The sequence below is a fragment of the Protopterus annectens genome, chromosome 8.part1 (assembly GCF_019279795.1).
Source record: "Protopterus annectens isolate FY-2018-M chromosome 8.part1, PAN1.0, whole genome shotgun sequence".
NCBI lineage: Eukaryota > Metazoa > Chordata > Ceratodontiformes > Protopteridae > Protopterus > Protopterus annectens.
The window spans coordinates 491,570,539-491,590,857 of record NC_056742.1 but is presented as its reverse complement, the minus strand read 5'-3'; the positions used below and the strand labels follow the sequence as shown (position 1 = coordinate 491,590,857).

The following is a 20,319-nucleotide window of genomic DNA, read 5'->3' as shown; positions in this document are numbered from 1 at the left end:
GCCATTCTGCTTCTTAGAAGTCCTTCAAGTAAATTTTTGATATTGGAAAAAGGAGCCCACAACCAAGAGGAAAAGGCATACTGCCATAAAGAACAGTGAAAGCAGGCAACTGAAATGTGGAGGAAGCATTAGAAATGGAGACCACTTATAGGTGAACTCAAGATACCAGAGAATTAAAAAGCCAAAGTAGTAGACAGGCAAGTCAGTCTGCTGAACTTGAACATCAAATCCCTTAAACAGGAATGATTTCCAAACAGGGACAGAATGCCACCTCATCCCAAAAAGGAATGTGCTTGACCAACAAGAGAGTACAGTTTTGTACCTACCATAAATGTAGATGTCCGATAGGTATGCATCTGCAGTCATAGCATATGGGTTGTCCTGCCTCAGGCAGCCCTCGGTCGGCCGGATTCCAAAGTCTGGGTCCGGCGTCGGCCGGTGTCGCCTCCTCTCCGACGTCAGAGCGGCTGGAGTATAAAGGCATCGGCCGACGCCATCTTCTTCAGTATTTCTTGCCCCAGATGCCAGGTGCTCTCTAGGAAGGCTAAATTTGGATAAATGATGACAAGTTCCAAACATTTGCAAATTATATACATATATAAACAAACAAATACACCATAATAGATTCCCCCAGCTAGCTGAAAGAGGGGTAAGCACCCTAGGAATACCACAGAGGGGAAGGAGGGTGGGTAATCCTGACTGCAGATGCATACCTATCAGACATCTACATTTATGGTAGGTACAAAACTGTACTATGTCCTTCAAGGATGCCTCTGCAGTCATAACATATGGGTAGAATACCATAGCCGATCTGGGGGAGGCGGTACTAAGAGAAGGATGGTGTAGTTAAGATCCCCTGCAGAACTGCAGTTGCAAACCCTGCTCGGGATCTGGAGTATAAAGGTAGATTGTAATGCTTGGCAAATGTATGCACGGAGCTCCAAGTAGCAGCTTCTAGAATGTCCTTGGTAGCCACCCCTCGTAGGAAAGCTGTAGTGGTGGCTGTGGCCCTTGTGGAGTGAGGCCTGATATTTTCAGGAACTGTCTTTCCATGAAAGGAGTAGCAAAAGTGAATGCAATTTCCTATCCATTTTGAAATTGTCTGTTTGGAAATTGCTCTTCCTTGCACCCCAGTTGCATATGCTACAAAAAGTTGGTCAGTTTTTCTGTTAGTCTTAGTTCTGTCCAAATAGTAGCGTAGTTGTCTGTGTATATCCAAGGTGTGCAAAAGTTTTTCCCCTTTGTTCTGTGGGTTCGGGAAGAACGTAGGCAAGTGAATAGCTTGGTTCAAGGATACCCTGGATACCACCTTTGGCATGAAAGTAGGATTGGTTCTCAGTGACGCTCTATCCTGGTGAAAAATAAGAAAAGGCTGCACTGCCATTAATGCCTGCAACTCAGATACTCTTCTTGCTGAAGTGATTGCCAGAGGGAATGCAGTTTTCCAAGATAAAAACTGAAGGTCTGCTGTTGCTGCTGGTTCAAAAGGGGGTAGTGTCAGTTTTTCCAGCACGAAATTGAGATCCCATGCAGGTAGGGGTGGTCTTCTTGGAGGTTTTACATTTTTGATCCCTCTCAAAAATTGTCTGAGAAGAGGGTGAGAGAAGATAGGTGGATCCATATTGTATTCTGCTGAAATTGCTGAAGCATGAATCTTAATGGAAGAATAAGACAGGCCATTGTGGAACAATTCTGCTAAGTATTCTAGGATGTGTGCTAGGCTTGCCACTGTGACATCTGTGCCCTTTGATGTGCTCCAAATGAGAAATCTCTTCCATTTAGTTGAGTATGTCTTTCTTGTGGAAGGTCTGCGAGCCTCCAGGATAATGTCCTTCACCCTCTGAGATAAAACAGTTTGGTTGGGTTTTAAGGAATTTTCCAGGCTGTTAGCTGCAATGTTTTCAAGTTGGGATGCAGAGTTTTGAAATTGTTCTGCGTTAGAAGAAGAGGCCACAGGGGAAGAGGCCATGAATTTGCCTGAGACATGCTTCTCAATAGCGGGTACCAGTGTTGTCTTGGCCAGTCCGGAGCTATTAGTATCACTTTTGGCTGTTCCTCCCTGATCTTCAGTAGAACCTTGTACATCAATGGGAGAGGTGGAAAGGCATATACTGTTAGGGCATTCCAGCTGAAAGAGAGAGAGTCCACCCTCCAGGCTTGTGGGTGGTATGCCCTTGAGCAGTATTTCTTCAGTTGGTGGTTGAGTGGGGAGGCGAACAGATCTATCTCTGGCATTCCCCATTTCTTTGTTATGAGTTTGAAGATGTCTGGATGCAGCATCCATTCGTGTGCATCCATGGTAGTTCTGCTTAAGCTGTCTGCTAGTGAATTTTCTTTTCCTGGTACAAATTGGGCCTGCAGCTGGATATTGAGATTCAGGCATACGTGCCACAGATTCATAGCCATCCGGCATAGAGGGTAGGAAAGTGTGCCTCCCTGCTTGTTTATGTACCACATGACCGTGGTGTTGTCTGTCCTTATTAACAGATGTCCTTGCTGGAGGAAAGGACTGAATGCCTCGATTGCATGCCTCACTGCCAGCATTTCCTTTTGGTTTATGTGCATGCTTAGCTGCCCTTGAGGCCATAGGCCTTGGATACATTTGTCCTCCATGTGTGCTCCCCATCCTCGGTCTGAAGCATCCGTGGTGATGGTCTGCCTTGTTTTTGGTTTGTTGAAAGGCAACCCTCTGTTGGACTGGCAGGCCTGAGCCCACCACAGGAATTCCTTTTGAAGGCATGGAATGATTGGTATCATGGTTTCTAGACTGTGACTGTGCTGAGACCATACATTCCTTAGGTACCATTGTAATTTCCTCATATGCAACCTGGCATGTGGAATCAAAATTATGCAGGATGCCATGTTACCCAGGGCCTGCAGGACTTTCCTTGTAGTAAGCTGAGTTTGTCTTGTAAGAATCATGAAGTAATCTGGAAGTTGTTTTTTTTTTTCTGTGAGAAAAGCCATCTGAGTGATTGTGTCCAGATCCGCACCCAAAAAGGTTATCCTTTGGGATGGTACTAGTCTTGACTTTTGGATGTTGACTGTGTATCCCAAGGTCTGTAGCAGGTGTACGGCATAGGCCAAGTCCTTTAACAATTTTTTCTTGTTGTCCGCTTGTATAAGGCAGTCGTCCAGGTATAGATAAATTTGGATTCCCTGAAGCCTGCAATGTGCAATTACTGATACCAGGCATTTCGTGAATACTCTGGGCGCAGTAGATAAGCCAAAGGGCAATGCTGAGAATTGATAATGCTCTGATCCTGCAAGAAATCTGAGGTGTCTTCTGCAATCTGGTCGGATAGGGAAGTGCAGGTATGCCTCCTTGAGATCTAGAGTCACCAGCCAAGACTCCTTGCCCAACATGGGAAGAAGTTGCTGTAGGGTCAGCATTTTGAATTTTGGCACAATGAGATAAGTATTCAGTGTGGACAGGTCGAGAATAGGCCTCCATTGGTTTTCTTTTCTTGGTACAAGGAATAGTCTGGAGTAAAATCCTTGGCCTTGTTCTGTAGATGGTACCCTTTCTATAGCTTTCATCTGAAGTAAATTGCTGATTTGTCTTAAAGCCTCTGCACCTTCTGGTTTGGTGGAAGGTTTGGCATTCCGCCTCTTTTTGGCAAAGTGTGGAAGTGAAACCTGTATCCTTTGTCTATTATTTGCAATGTCCAAGTATCCTTTGTAATGCAATGCCAGTTTTTTGAGAATAAAGCCAGCTTTCCGCCCAAGGTGCTTCCAGTTGATCCCTGGTTGGCGGAATCAGAGTCAAGTCATTGTGTCTGTCCTGTGGTAGTGGTTGCAGTTGTAGCTGGTGCAGTACTTCTCTGGTTGGCAGGCTGCCATTGACGGCCTCTGTAGGGGCCCTTGGATTGACCTCTGCCTCTAGGGCGCCTGTTCCTGCCTCTCTGTGCTCTAGAGGAGTCTGGAAAGGACCAATTCTTTGTAGGCCAGTTTCTACTGAACCTCGGAGGTTAAACTTGTAGGAAATCTTTAACTGTTTGCACAGATTTTGCTTTTTCTTCAACCTTCTTTAGAATCTCCTGTGCAGGGGAGCCAAATAAAATTTGTTTCTCCATTGGAGCATCGAGGAGTTTGGCCTTGACATGGTCTGGCAAGTGTTGCTCCTTCAGCCAGGCATGCCTACGAATTACTGCCCCTGTCATAGCTGATCTAAATGAAGCCTCCAGTGCATCATAGCCACATTTTAAGAAATGATTACTGACCTGTTGTGAGTTGTGTACCAAATCCTGAAGGGATTTTCGGTCTAAGGGTTCAGGAGAAGAAAGTTTCTTATTCAGTTGATCTAACAAAAATTCTTGGTACTGTATTATATGGAATTGACAGTTTAATGCCCTGGCAGAAAGTGTAGCAGATGTATAAACCTTTTTTCCCCATCTCTCTAATGCTCTAGACTCTCTTTCAGAGGGTAGGGGATTTTTGGCAGTAGCGGCTGCAACCCCTTTAGGGCCCTGAGAAATAGTTTCTGGGTCTGCAGCATGGGCTTTATAAAGGTGGAAGTGAGAATCCAGGACCCTGTAATATCTGTCAGGTTTTGCTGGGGCCGGAGGAAGAGAATCAGGTGCAGTACTGACATCATTGTACACATCATCAATTACAGTTAGAACAGGGGGTCTAGCTAAGGGCCTATGCTGGGGCAAATGCAAAAAGGTCCTTAATCTTTTTCTTGAATCAGAGAAATCCTGACCCTTCCATTGAAAGTGCTCTCTCATGGAGTGTAAAGTCTCCCCAAAAGAAAATTCTTCAGGAGGGGAGGCCGAAGGGATAGATTCTTCTGCATCTGAATCCTCATAAGGCGAGTAGTCCCCTTCCTGGTGGTCTGACAAATCAGATCCATCCGTGGAGTAGTCTGAGGAGTGAGGTTGAGGGGTCAGTCCTGGGCATTTTGTCTGGAGGAGGTTGGGAGGCCCTGTCTGGGTGAGGTTGGGAACCCCTAATTAAGGAAATAAGGTCCTCAGCAAGACTGAGAATCTGTGAACTAGAGGAAGGCCTCTGGGATGTAGCTTTGGCAGGCATAGATTTTGAAAGTTTGGCAGCTTTAGCCCTGGAGAAGGCCTTGATAGACATAGAAGCTGGGGGCCTAGCTGCCCCACGTGCAGGGGTAGAAATGTCCAAAGGTATGGTGTCGGACAATTCCTGAACACTAGCTTCAGTAGGGAGTTCTGAAGCCGACTCAGCCGGGGCCTCTCTGGCCTCGGTGGTCGGAGGTATGGTTTCGGTAGTAGAAATAGCCATGGACTCGGTTTCAGCCGAAACAGAGACACTCGCGGTAGGCCTAGCCATGGTTTCAGCCGAAACCGCGGGCCGCGAGTGTCGGTCCTTTTCCTTGCGTTTTTTGACCAAATGCGAAGTCGGAGTTTCTGACGGCATTTTAGAAGCAAAAGCGGTTCCAAAAAATTCCTCTGCAAACTCCGACCAACGTCTAAGAGTCCGTCGGTTGAAGGAGGCACAGGCTAAGCAAGCTGATACGTCGTGGTCTGGGCCTAAGCAAGGAAGGCAGTAAGAATGGAAATCCTTATGAGGTATTTGTTTCCCAGAAGTTAAACAATTATTTACTTTGTCTGACATCGGCTGTGGCAAGAAAGAGTCCCCAACGGGGTACTTAGCTTTTTTTGAAGTCTTCAGTAGCTGAAATCACTGGATCTGACCGACCGGCACTTGCGAACAGCTTCTGCTTCGGGCACCGCGCGGCAAGAAAGACTGAAGAAGATGGCGTCGGCCGATGCCTTTATACTCCAGCCGCTCTGACGTCGGAGAGGAGGCGACACCGGCCGACGCCGGACCCAGACTTTGGAATCCGGCCGACCGAGGGCTGCCTGAGGCAGGACAACCCATATGTTGTGACTGCAGATGCATCCTTGAAGGACATCTGTGTTTCAGCCCTGCCCTCCACCAGGACCTGCTCTGGGCATGAAGTGGAAACAAGACCCATGGCATCCACCAAGCCATCCTGGACAACAGCAGCAAACTGATAGTGATGGCATGATTTGTACTAGCCTCCCACAAAACAGAAAGGGTTCCCAGCTGCCCCCCCCCCCCCACATGCGCAAGTCCAAAGCTGGTTGAGTCTGGGACATAAGGGCCTCAGCCAGATACCAAAAGGTAGCTATTGGACCAGGATGGGGACTCCCTGATGATCATCAGGGCAATAGCCAATCATGACCCCCCTTAATCATCAGTGGAAGCCAATGACATACATCTATGTCCTTAAACCATACGTTAACATATGGAATCATCAAGAAAACAGGAACTTATAAGCCAAAGAAGGAAATGGCACACCAACAGCTCCCATTCTGTATGGTTATTCCAGCTAGGAGGAGGAAAGTTCATTATCTGCCAAGCAGCATACAGGGTTTTACACTGACATGAGAGTCCCATCCTCCCAGGGAATCTACTTCTCATCCACCCACAAAAGCCACTTGCTTCTCCAATCCTTACAGACTGAATAAACAAACCAAGAGAGCCTTAATAAGAAGTTATGTACTTACCACAATGTTCCATGTGAGTTGTTATTCTTGCCTTCATTATTACTGATGGGTTCAGAGCTGACCATCGGCTCCAATTCGGCCAAATAGCAAAGCTCGAGGTCAAAACCCTACCCACAATGCACCACTACATTCCCCAGATCTTGTTTGCTGCCATCTATAGTAGAAACCTGTCCCAGATTTCAAGGAAACTCTTCAGGAAAACCAAAACCAGAGCGGTACCTCTTCTACTTCCAGACATAGGAAGGGGGTAGGAGGGGGGGGGGTCGTAAGTGGTACTTCTCACACTTCCAGACATGGGAAGGGGGTAGGAAGAGGGGTCATAAGTAGTACCTCTCGTGCTTCCAGATGTAGGAAGGGGGTAGGAGGGGGGTCATAAGTGGTACCTCTCGTGCTTCCAGACATAGGAAGGGGTTAGGAGGGGGGTCATAAGTGGTACCTCTCGTGCTTTCAGACATGGGAAGGGGGTAGGAGGGGGGGTCATAAGTGGTACCTCTCGTACTTCCAGACATAGGAAGGGGGTAGGAGGAGGGGGGTCATAAGTGGTACCTCTCGTACTTCCAGACATAAGAAGGGGGTAGGAAGGGGGGTCATAAGTGGTACCTCTCATGCTTCCAGACATGGGAAGGGGGTAGGAGGGGAGGTCATAAGTGGCACCTCTCGTGCTTCCAGACATAGGAAGGGGATAGGAAGGGGGGTCATAAGTGGTACCTCTCGTACTTCCAGACATAGGAAGGGGGTAGGAGGAGGGGGGGTCATAAGTGGTACCTCTCGTACTTCCAGACATAGGAAGGGGGGTCATAAGTGGTACCTCTCATGCTTCCAGACATGGGAAGGGGATAGGAGGGGAGGTCATAAGTGGCACCTCTCGTGCTTCCAGACATAGGAAGGGGGTAGGAGGAGGGGGGTCATAAGTGGTACCTCTCGTACTTCCAGACATAGGAAGCGGGGGGTCATAAGTGGTACCTCTCATGCTTCCAGAAATAGGAAGGGGGTAGGAGGGGGGTCATAAGTGGTACCTCTCGTGCTTCTAGACACAGGAAGGGGGTAGGAGGGAGGGTCCTAATAATGAAGGCGAGAACAACAACTCACATGGAACGTTATGGTAAGTACATAACTTCTTAATGGGAAGTTGTTCAATCTCGCATTCATTCTTACTGATGGGTAGCGTTCGCTGCACCACAATCTTGGGTGGCTCACGGGAGTACCTGTTTCAGAACAGCATATCCAAATGCAGCTCTGTCCCTAGAGGCCTTGTCTACTTTGTAATGAGATATAAAGGTATGTGGATTTGACCATGTGGCAGCTGCACAAATAGAATCTATAGGTAACCTGGTCAAGAAGGCTGCAGGAGTAGAAATCGCCCTTGTAGAATGAGCTTTGACCTTGTTATGTAATGCAATATCTGCTTGACAGCAGACAAAGGAAATACAATCAGAGAGCCATCTCGATAAGGTAGTTTTGGAGACAGGCACACCTTTTTTTTTTTAATCTGAGGAGACAAACAGCTGATCAGCCCTTCTGAGATCCTTTGTTCTGTCCAAATAAAAGCAAAGTTGTCGATGCACATCAAGTTTGTGAAGCATACACTCCAACTGGTTTGAATGGTTAGGAAAGAAAACGGGTAACTCAATCATCTGATTCAGTGTGAATTCTGAACATACTTTGGGAAGGAACAATGGATTCGTCCTGAGGGAAACCCTATCTTTATGAAATATTAGGTACGGTGGCTTAATGGAAAGGGTTTGTAACTATGAAATTCTGAGTGCTGATGTGATGGCCACCAAGAATATGGTTTTCCAAGACAGATACTTCAGCTCACAAAAAGAGGCAGGTTCAAAGGGCAGAAGAATAATTTTGGACAAGATTAGATTTAAGTTCCAGGGAGTAATAGGAGATCTGATCGGTGGTTTTAAGTGCATCGTGCCTTTCAAAAAAGCCTTAGCCAGCTTATGAGACATGATACCATTTTCAGATGCACCTAAATGAAAATTAGAAATCGCTGCGAGTTGGACTCGAATGGTTGCTGCTGCAGCTCCTTCATTGAACAGTTTCATTAGGAATTCCAGTATATCTGATATAGATGCCAGAAAAGGATCGATGTTATTCTTTTGTGCCCAGATGGAAAACCTTTTCCACTTACTGAGGTAAAGTTTCCTAGTCGAATAATTGTGAGATGACAATAGTATATGTTGCGCTTCTTCTGATAAATTCTGGAACCTGGCTATTCTGGGAATTGGAGCAGCCAAGCTGTCAGTTTGATGGACTGAAGAGAGGGATGAAGAGCTCCCGATGAGTGGGTCAACAAATCCGGCACTGGGTCCAGAATCCAAGGCTCTTCTAGAAGATGAGGCTTCAGAAAGGGGAACCAAATTTGACAAGGCCAATATGGGGCAATTAAGACAAGTGTCCTGCTCAGAAAACTGGCTTTCCGCAATACTTTGAGAATCAGTGGAATTGGGGGGGGGAGGAAAGCATAAAGGAGTCCCGGAGGCCAATCGTGGACAAGTGCGCCCCTCGGGGATTGTCCCTCTTGAGGGATCAGGGCAAAGTAATTGCTGCACTTGGTGTTTGTGGAGGTGATGAAAAGGTCGCAGCAAGGCTGGCCCTAGCTTTAGAAAATCATTTCCGCTATTTCGTTCTTGACAGACCACTCTCGTGAGGTAGCAGAATAGCTCTGCTGAGTCTGTCCGCTATGACATTGGATCTCCCCGGGATGTGCGTTGCAATCAGAAAATGCTGGGTGAACTCTGCCCAATTCCATAATCTCAGAGCCTCTTGACACAGGGGGTAGAATTTGGTTCCTCCTTGTTTATGTACCAGACTACTGACATGTCCGACTGGATTGCAATTGTGCCAAAGGGAAGAGAGTCTTGAAAGGCCTGCAACGCTAGAAGGACCGCTCTCATCTCCAGGACGTTTATGTGCAAATGAGCCTCATGAGCCTGTCAAGTACCTTGGGCTGTCCGCCCCTGATAATGCCCCCCCACCCAATCAGGGAGGCATCCGTGGTTAACGTTGCTACTGGAGAGGGGAGAACAAATGGGTGGCCCATAGTCACTGTCTCTGACGTTAGCTACCAGCGAAGGTCGTTCTTGCACGAGTCAGTAATCAAAACCAGATGATTCAAGGGTCATTCCTGAAATGTCCATTGCATGAATAGCAGCCACTGAAGAATGCGCATGTGAGATCTCACAAGGGGTATTGCAATAATCGCTGCTGCCATAGTGCTGAGCAGTTTGAGAATCTGTGATGCTGGTGCTTTTCGTTTTGACAGGAGATCCACAATTTGTTGTTGGAGGATAATCACTCTTTCAGGAGGGATCTTCAGTGACATGCTGACCATGTCCAAGTCTGCTCCTATAAAGCCTGTACGCTGAGATGGCAATAAGGCAGACTTTTCTAAATTTATAGTAATGCCCAGCTGTGAACATAGATCTATGGTAGCGTCCCTTGCCTGAATAAGCTGATGCCTGGTGGGGGTGGTAAGGAGACAGTCATCCAAGTAAGGAAACATTTGGATTCCTGAATGTCTCAAGTGAGCCATGACCACTGCCATGCATTTGGTGAACACTTTGGGGGCTGTAGTGAGACCAAAGGGCAGGGCCCGAAATTGGAAGTGACTGGCTCCCACCTGGAAGCGCAGATGATCCTTGGATGGCCTGGCCATTTTTAAATGGTAGTACGCATCCTGGAGATCTATGGAGTACATCCAATTGCCATTCCCTAGAAATGGGAGAATGGACTGAAGCGTGACCATCCAGAACTTTGTCTTCACCACATATTTGTTAAGTCTGCTGAGGTCCAGAATAGGTCTCCAGTCCCCTGTCTTCTTTGGTACCAAAAAGAACCTTGAGTAAGTTCCAGATCCTTGCTGGTCTGCTGGGACTGGCTGGATGACTCTTTTTTGCAATAGTTTCTGGACCTCTAAAGATGCGACATCCTGTAGACTGGGTGGAACATCTGGGAATCTTTTTGTTGGTCTGGGCTGAGAGTGAAAGGGGATGGAATATCCTCTGGATATAACGTTTTGTACCCAATGGTCTTCTGAGATATTTAGCCAGGCACACCTAGGTAACAAAGACAAACATCCCCCGACTGCCTCCAGAGCAGGACAGTCAGGCCTCCTTTCAGGAACGCTGACAGGGTTTCCCAAGGAAATGATCCATGTCACCCTGGTTCTGCAGACCCCCTCTGCCACGTGGGCATCGTTTTCCACCATTGCCTCCCCCTCTGCCCCTGGAGGAGGCTTCACCTTGTGAGTTCAGAAAGGCTCCTTGGGTTTTACGGAACCACATTTTCCCACCCAGTTGACCTTTGGGATAAGGTCTAGTAGGGGTAGGAAAACGGACTCCAAAGGCAGATAGAGTCTTACCGTCTTGCTCAATCTGGTGAGGGTCTCTGACTTTTGGTGCAAATAAGGAGGAACCATCGAAAGGGGCATTCACAAACGATGACTTAAAAGGTTGGGAAAAAAAGAATAAGTGCATCCAGGAATGTTTCTGCAAAGCAATTCCTGTACTCGCAGCCCAACTCGTTCCATCAGCTGCATAAGACACGAGGCGCATGGACGAGTTTACGATGGAATTGAGGGTAGCAAGCTGAGACGTCACCTTGTCTGCCACAGAGTCGGCTACTGCACCCTGGAGAGCATCTCCAAGCTCCTTGAGGAGAACTCTCTGTAGATGGGTGAAGTGGGTCAGGTAGTTCAATGACCGAAGTGCAAAGGTCATAGAACTGAACATGCAGTTCTCGTATCTGTCCATCATCCTAGACTCTCTATTAGTAGGATGGACAGACGTAGAAGTCTCCGACATCTCTTTTTGAGTGGCTGCCGCCACCATCATGGCATCAACAGGTATAGGTTTAGACAAAAAAGCCTTATCATGGGGTGCTGAAATGTACTTGTTTGGCCTTCTAGGAACAGGCTCCATAGAATCGGGTGACTCCCATGCCCTTCGAGATAAAAGATCCATCAACTCATCGAAGGGCGGAGACACCCAAGAGATGGAGGGCCGGGACCCGAAAGCCTTCAGGAGAAGAGATTCATCCTCGGTAGGATTATGGGGCTGCCAGTCCCCCCTCTGCTTAAGGATCTCAAAGATATCTTAGAAGGAAATATTCTCAGAGAGAGACCTTGGGGACCCTTCTAATTCCTCCAAACGTAATGGATTCCTGAGGGGAATCCAGATGTCTCCTCTTACATAATTTCTTCCGAGGGACCTCCTCAGTTGGAATCTCTGGGTAGGTCTCGGAAGAGCAGGGTTTTCCCAAAGGGGCATCCTGTGGCTCTTGGTCTCTGCGCTTACGGTGAACCTGTGAAAGAGGAGAAGCAGCAGACGCCTTCCGGGAGGAGGTGGCCATATCAGAGGTTGTGGAAGTCAGAGGGGACAAAGCCCTCCTTATGGCATCAAAGGCCCCACGGCTCCGATGCGAGGAAGCACCCGGGTCCAAAGACACCGAGGACTCCTCCCGGACCAGAACCGCCAGCTCCGAGCCTGGGGTAGGAGTAGAACTCATCTGTGCTGAAGCCCCAAGAGGGAGAGTCGGAAGTGACATATCAGTTCGACCCCCCCCCCCCGGAACCAACAGGAGTGTGTCGGCTCCAAGATTCCACCGCCGGAGCAAAGGATATCAGGGTGGTCGGTACAAACAGTTCAGAGGTGAGTGTCGGTACTGACGGCTCCACTAACGACTGACCTCCTCTGGCTACGAAGTCTCGGTTCGAGTCATAGGAGGAGCAACAACAACAACAACAGGAGAGGACTTTGTCGGTTCTGAAGCTGCTAGAGTCGAAACCGACATAATTTTTGCAAGCGCCAGACCCTGTAGAAGTCTCTGCACCACTCAGTCCACTTCCGAATCGGAGAGTCTGGAAGCCCGAGAGGAGACCACTGACGGAGCCGGTGACCACAGAATCAGGGACCTCAAGGTAGGAGATATCGGTTTCAAAACTGGGGACCGGCTCCTACCAGCAACTTGAATAGTCGGTTCCAATGGCACTGGAGCTGAGACCGTAGCCTTTTTAGATGCCTTCGGAGTAGAACCAGATGAGGCTGGAGAAGAGGGTTTTGGTGGACTGGAAGCAGAATCCAAATCCATTTGGAAGGCTGACTTAATTAAACCCTTTTCTACCACCTTACGTTTCCTTTCAGCTAATACCCTGGAGCTGAAGCCATGACAAATGGAGGAAACCTCCTGTAAGTGTACCTCACCCAAACAGTAAACACGTGGAATGACCATCCGTGATTGACATTTTTTGACTACATTTGGAACACCTTTTAAATCCCGATTTAGCTTTCTCTGACATTGTAGCCAAAATTAACAAGAACTATATCCAAAAGAAAAATATGCCTAACTGGCTAAGGGAATGACAAGGCAGCAATTAACTACTAATATAAGCCTAACCGGCTAACAGTATAAGAAAAAGCCTCACAGGCTAAAAACAAAAACAGCCAAGAGCCTAATCGGCTAATAAAGAAAAAATACAGAAAACTGCAGCAAGCCTAACCAGGCTGGGATAGAGCTACTGTACTTATCAAAAAAAGTCAACGGCCAACTTGAATAACAGGGCCACACCCAAAACTATTCTAGCAATCTAGTGAACAAAGAAACTATCCAACAGTATACAAGTCCAAAACCGACAACAAGCAAAGCACTATAGTACCAATACATAAATATATAACAACTGTGACAAATATGAAGAAAATCCAAGAGAAATCACAACTTATCTAACCAAAAATGGCCAAGATCCGTAAAGAACACCCAATCAGTTGCAGTGGCAAACTAGATCTGGGGAATGTCTTGGTGCATTGCGGGATAGGGCTTTGGCCTCGAGCTGTTGGAGACCTCGAGCTTTGCAAATTGGCCGAATCAAACCCATCAGTAAGAATGAAGGCGAGATTGAACAACTTCACATCACATGATTTCATTCTCTATGATAAAAGCAACTGCAAGAAAGCAGATTGGGGGGGGGGGTCCATTAAAATGAATGTACTGCCTGTCAATCCCATACACAAAGGAAGGTATCAACAACAGACTCCACACAGCAGGGGGGCACTGAGAACAGCCCATTCCCAAAGGATCCAAAGGGAAGTTAACCAACCTCCGCTCCTGCTCCATGCAATGACCTAGGGAGGGACAGGTAGATAGCAGAAGAAAATACCTTCCATGGATTTAGCAGACCTGCAAAATATTACGAGATGTTAAAGAGTTGCTTCCTGTAGCCCACCATTTGATCTCCTCACCTCCCATCTGCCTACTCTGTGACAGAGTACGCTGCTTAACCAAACAGTGCTCCTAGATCACCCCTGAAAATGGACACCTGTGTCCAGTAGACATAGCCAGTAAGCAATATTTCTTTTTAAGTTTAAAACAAAACAGGCCTCAACTTCTTAATCAGCACCTAAAGGTCTATATACTGATAAGGCAAACTTAGTCCCCAAACGGGAAGAACAGCCTGCAATTAGGATGCTAAAGTACCCCGAATGAAGGGCAGCAACAAAGTAGCAAAGGTTGGCTTGGCCATGTAGACCACTCCCATGTCCATTTTACCAAGCCTCGTCAATGCCCCACTTCTACAAGGGAAGTAAAAGCTCCCTGCCTAGTACAGATGGCCCCTATGCTAGAGCCCAGAGGGCTCTCACAACCTGCTGATGCCAATCCCATTGACCTTCTGACAGGGAAACTGGGATATCCCTCTGTCCACCCATCAAAACATTCTAAAGTGGGGGATGTAAAATGGATCCGCCCTTCCAGGCTTCAGATTTTGGTGGGATACAGACATCTCAGCAGCATCAACTCAATTCTTAACAGGAAGGGCTGCCAACAGTCTAACATCCCTAGGAAAAAGCTTCACGAACAAAACTAAGCCAAAAGGTCATGTCCAGACTGAAAAGAGGAAAGGGGCTATTCATCACCCAAGAAAAAGCAGCAGCCGGAATTGCCCATCAGAAGATGGGCCCCACGCTTGCTCCACTGCTTCCAGTGAAAAACACAGGAAGAAGAGCAACTATCAACAGGAGAGTTGTGTGACCAGCAAATACAGCCTCAATATGCCAAAGTGTAATAGATGACCGCATCACTGCAACAAAGCAGGGTGGTTAGCCTCCTATGACCTTGGAGAATGTGGGCTACACACAGAAGAGACCAGTTATAGAGCCTTAACAGCTTCTATCTGGTACAACAGAAAAGGCAAGCAGGGAACATACAGCCTTGTGCATATGGTAGCTGTAGGGTTTTTTAATTCTTCTAGAAGAAATAACTCTAACCATAGCACGACCATTCCTCCACCCCCCACCCCCACCTCAAGGAGAAATGGTTCTACCAAACAACAAAGAAGGGACAGAACAAGAACCTCAACCCCTGTCCGAAAAGTCTGCTCCTGTCAAAGGCAGTGCCAAACAGAAGCTTAATTTAACTCCCTTGGTGGGGACAATTTCAACCACGCCATCCGCTCTAGCTAAAGTATCTACCACAGACAAAACTGTGTGTAAAATGGCACTGTACCAGAACAGCATTAGATAGGATCAAGGCAAGCGCTTCCCCATTTCAGATTCAGTACGTGCCTCAAGGAGTGCCTTTATCAGTATAACCGAAAAGTGAAATGCACATCTGAAGCCTTAAGCCTCAAAACAGCAATTCAGCATACCTTTTAGCCAGACCTACTTCACAGGCAATCCTATTCCCAAGCTGGGAAGAACAGAATGCGATTTCTGGGAATACAGAAAGTCTGACAAAACCACAAAGATATCAGTCTTGGGATGGTTAGACAACGTATTACTTCAGTCTCTCAGATGCTAATATGTGGCACTGGTCCTCTTCTCAGTGTTACAGCTACAAAATGGACAAGCAGGACCTCATGTGCCATATGGCCACACTAAGTGAAGCACTGTCCCTTGAACAGGCCAAAACATGCAGACTCTTAAGCTACATACATCTAACACAAGTCTCCCCAGTAGCTCCTCTGGGGAAGTGACTAGGCAGGAAACTCCGTCTCATCTTACAACTCTGAAACCAGGATCAAGCCGTGACATGGTGGAGAAACAGAATGAACGTGGCCCATCAGTGACTACAAGTGTTCCATAGATGGCATGTAGGGAACAGAGGCTTCATTATATTCAGTACAAGCACCCACCAGGGATCCTTAGGAGTACAGCGAACCCCATGATTCTACCTTCAACCAGAAGCCAAACACTGCTTAGTTTTCTGCGCCTTGGTAATGGATCCAGGTATGAGTTTATCCTGTAGCTCTCAATATAGTAGGTCCAATCAGTCGGAGAGTGAACCCCAGCAAGAAGCAGCCTTGACCACATATACTCTCTGCCCATGAGCAGACAATATGAGGAGCACACCTCTCAACCTCTTAAAGCAAGTAATCTGGAAAAAGCCATAAATAAAAGTGGGACAAAGGTCCAAAAGTAGGGACAGTTTTTAAATAGTCCTCTTATAAACTTAGAAAGTTGATAGAATGATAGGTTTTGCATTAACATGAATATTCTGAAGGGTTTGAAATCTGAAACTCAAATGTCTGACTATTTTCTAACTTAAGACTTCAATGATTTGTCACTAATTTGCTAGAAAACCACAATTATATGAAAAATGGACCAAAAATATGAGGCAAAAAACTGGACATTCTGCAAAAATCTGTACAGCTGAGAGGTATGATGAGGAGCCACTCTGTAATCAGGTTAGACAGAAACAGGGCTGAGCTATCAGCTGAGGAAAGGGCAGAGTGAACTAATTCTAGAAAAGCTTAGAGCATCTACCAACTGGAGTTGAACCTCATCCAAGAGGATACAGGATGCAGCCAGTTCTACAAGTGAAGTCTTAGATGTTTAAACTCTACAATATGTATCAAGTGTCAAAAAGGATACTCCTGACAGACCAGTAATGAGGTGTCCTCCATTGCTCTTTTCAGAATCAGAAAAGTGAAAGAAAAATAACCGAAATGTCATGCAGGATTTTTTTTTTAACCATGAGCAGGAATGCTTTACATCTGAAATGTACTGGGGAAAGAAATGGCAGGTGTGGGTAAATGGGGATATGTCTAGCAATTTATAGCAAAAGCTAACATCGACGAGCAGCTACTGCGTTCCATCCTGTTGTCACAGTTTTGATTCCCTCAATCTTTTACTGCTGGACTACGGCAAGTCACTTACCTGGACAGGTCTCGTGAAAACAGGCAAGTCACTTACCTGGACAGGTCTCGTGAAAACAGGCAAGTCACTTACCTGGACAGGTCTCTAGTGAAAACAGGCAAGTCACTTACCTGGACAGGTCTCGTGAAAACAGGCAAGTCACTTACCTGGACAGGTCTCGTGAAAACAGGCAAGTCACTTACCTGGACAGGTCTCTAGTGAAAACAGGCAAGTCACTTACCTGGACAGGTCTCTAGTGAAAACGGCAAGTCACTTACCTGGACAGGTCTCTAGTAAAAATACGGCAAGTCACTTACCTGGACAGGTCTCTAGTGAAAATACGGCAAGTCACTTACCTGGACAGGTCTCTCGTGAAAACAGGCAAGTCACTTACCTGGACAGGTCTCTAGTGAAAACAGGCAAGTCACTTACTTGGACAGGTCTCTAGTGAAAATACGGCAAGTCACTTACCTGGACAGGTCTCTCGTGAAAACAGGCAAGTCACTTACCTGGACAGGTCTCTAGTGAAAACAGGCAAGTCACTTACCTGGACAGGTCTCTAGTGAAAATATGGCAAGTCAGTTACCTGGACAGGTCTCTAGTGAAAACAGGCAAGTCAGTTACCTGGACAGGTCTCTAGTGAAAATACGGCAAGTCACTTACCTGGACAGGTCTCTAGTGAAAACAGGCAAGTCACTTACCTGGACAGGTCTCTAGTGAAAACAGGCAAGTCACTTACCTGGACAGGTCTCTAGTGAAAACAGGCAAGTCACTTACTTGGACAGGTCTCTAGTGAAAATACGGCAAGTCACTTACCTGGACAGGTCTCTCGTGAAAACAGGCAAGTCACTTACCTGGACAGGTCTCTAGTGAAAACAGGCAAGTCACTTACCTGGACAGGTCTCTAGTGAAAATATGGCAAGTCAGTTACCTGGACAGGTCTCTAGTGAAAACAGGCAAGTCAGTTACCTGGACAGGTCTCTAGTGAAAATACGGCAAGTCAGTTACCTGGACAGGTCTCTAGTGAAAACAGGCAAGTCACTTACCTGGACAGGTCTCTAGTGAAAACAGGCAAGTCACTTACCTGGACAGGTCTCTAGTGAAAATACGGCAAGTCACTTAACTGGACAGGTCTCTAGTGAAAACAGGCAAGTCACTTACCTGGACAGGTCTCTAGTGAAAATACGGCAAGTCACTTACCTGGACATGTCTCTCGTGAAAACAGGCAAGTCACTTACCTGGACAGGTCTCTAGTGAAAATACGGCAAGTCACTTACCTGGACAGGTCTCGTGAAAACAGGCAAGTCACTTACCTGGACAGGTCTCTAGTGAAAATAGGCAAGATTCAGTGAATAACCAAAGTAACAATAAATAAATACTGTATCTTCACAGGTACACTTTCATCTCTGGGAATGGGAACCCTCAGAAAAATGGGTAATGTTAACTAGTGCAGACAAACTCACCTACAGGATACGTAAGAGAGGGTCCTAGATGGCTGATCACACAATACACATCATGTAACCACTTATTCCCTAAATAATACACATCATGTAACCAATTATGCCCTAAATAATACACATCATGTAACCAATTATGCCCTAAATAATACACATCATGTAACCAATTATGCCCTAAATAATAACATTTCTCCAGAATTATTGTGAAAAGCCCAGCATTTCATATACAATTTATGTGATAAAGTATGGCTAAAATAACCAGACATTTCTAAAAGCTAGACTGCTACAAAATGTGAGCAGTATAAACAAAACTTATCAAGAGCTTACAGCACAAGTGCTGAAAGATAATTCAGAGTCTAATGAAAAGATGAGCCCATCTGTGCTTCTGGAAGTCTATGTTTCACCACAATCCGAGACTGGGCTGCAAACACAATCCTGAAAAAAATAACAGTCAAAAACAAGCAGCAACTGTAACTCTATGCAGAGTTGGTTAGCAGCTTGGGAGGGAGAATGGAAACAGAGGAGCTTGTGCAGTTAGAATTAATGGTGGCTCTCAGAGGACAAATGAGGGAGGTGATAGCTTTTTTTTTCTCATTTTAGTAAATCTGCAAAAAAATGGATGTGAAACAGCATGAAATCTTGTATCTCTGGATTTGTTTACTGAAGCATCTGAAGCACTTTCTAAACTTTCGTCCAGTGTTAAAGGTGTAAAAACTGCTCTCTGTCAAAAATTCAGCCATTACAAAAGCAATGCTATTAAGCAGAAAATTAGCATAACAGTACCAACCACCTCATGCTGAGTTTCAAAGATGATCTTACTGTCAGCAAAATCAAAGGCATCTGTGAACTTCCAGCTAAGATCTGCCCTCGAGATGAACAGCTGAGTTTGCTATATTTAAGAGTTTCATTCAAAAGTTCAATTTTCTACAGAGGGTAAAGAAACTGACGGAGGAAATTTTACAGAAGCCCACCCTCAAAAATCAGTGACAAACAATTTGGAAGATGCACCTAACATCCTCACTGCAACTCAGCCAGGATGTAATTTAATACAAAATACTTCAAAACTCTGTTGCTCAGTACGCACTGTATGCTTCGTGTATAAAAATAGAAAACCAGGCTGTTTTGGAATGTGCCTTTAGGATGGTGAATCCTGTGCTCACTATCTGCTGGCCATACACTCATTTCAGGTCTTAACTTTATCCTGTAGATGCGCTTTATCATGACAATACAAGTAGATGTCTATCCTCCATCTGTGGTCCTCACACCTTTTTGGGTACGTTTGTAATAATGGGCTTGGGACGTGTTTTGAAAATTATTTTTTTCTTGATTAATGCTCTGACGAGATAACAGGTTGATGGGGTCCCCTCGCCCATTTCCACCACATCATCGGCTTGATGAGTATCTGTGTGCTTCACAAGGACAGCAAACGGCTTCTCAAGGCGGACGATTTTCCCATACAAGATATGGTGGCCAATAATCAGCACTGGGATACCCTTAAATGATTAAAAGAAAAAAAAAAAAGGTTAGACCAAAAATGAAGTTGCTTGATAGTTTAATCTCTCAGACCATTATGGTCTATCAGAAAATGGGCATTGCTTCACCTATATTGCTTCTGTTATCTTAGGATAAAAATAATGCATCATTTCTTTACCCATATAACGTGAACTTACACCTCCCCTAGCACTACCTCTCTGCAGACCTGCTACCATATGGAGGCAAACATTACTAACTTCGGCATGTATGCACTTAAAAAAAAAAAAAAAAAAAAAAAAATTAGGCCCCCTATGCGTATCTCTTAATGCAGTATTTTTTAAAGACGTCTCTAGTTCTGCATAAAAAAATGAAAGTGTGACAACTTATACATGATCAGATTGTACAATTAGTGAGTTCTCCTACCAAAGGCATAAAAATGCATGAAGGATTAATAAAATGAGCTACAAACAATATATCATAGCCTTTGATCCAATGAGAACTGGTTTAATTTTAGCCACTAAAGTAAGGTGTGACCAGTGCTTCTATATGGCACAGAAACATGGACACTGAAGGCAGAGCAGCTGAGGAAGCTTAAGTTGTTTGCAATAGGGGGTAAGATACACACTGAAGGACAGACGATAAACAGAAGACATTAGAGCAGAAGCCAAAGTAGCATATTTGCATAGAAAGTCAAAGATTATGGTGGTTTGATCATGTGAGATGGTTCTAATAAGATCGAAGTAATTC

General features: G+C 45.7%; 1 protein-coding gene across 1 annotated transcript in view; it reads right to left on the bottom strand.

Moving 5' to 3' along the window:
* Positions 1-18,736: 18,736 nt before the first annotated feature.
* CHTF8 (chromosome transmission fidelity factor 8) overlaps positions 18,737-20,319 on the bottom strand; it is a 74,124-nt gene continuing 72,541 nt past the window's right edge. Inside the window, exon 3 of the mRNA XM_044081638.1 lies at positions 18,737-19,592. Within this exon, the coding sequence (XP_043937573.1) occupies positions 19,359-19,592 (234 nt within the window). The 3' untranslated portion in view covers positions 18,737-19,358. The remainder of the gene's footprint in view (positions 19,593-20,319) is intronic.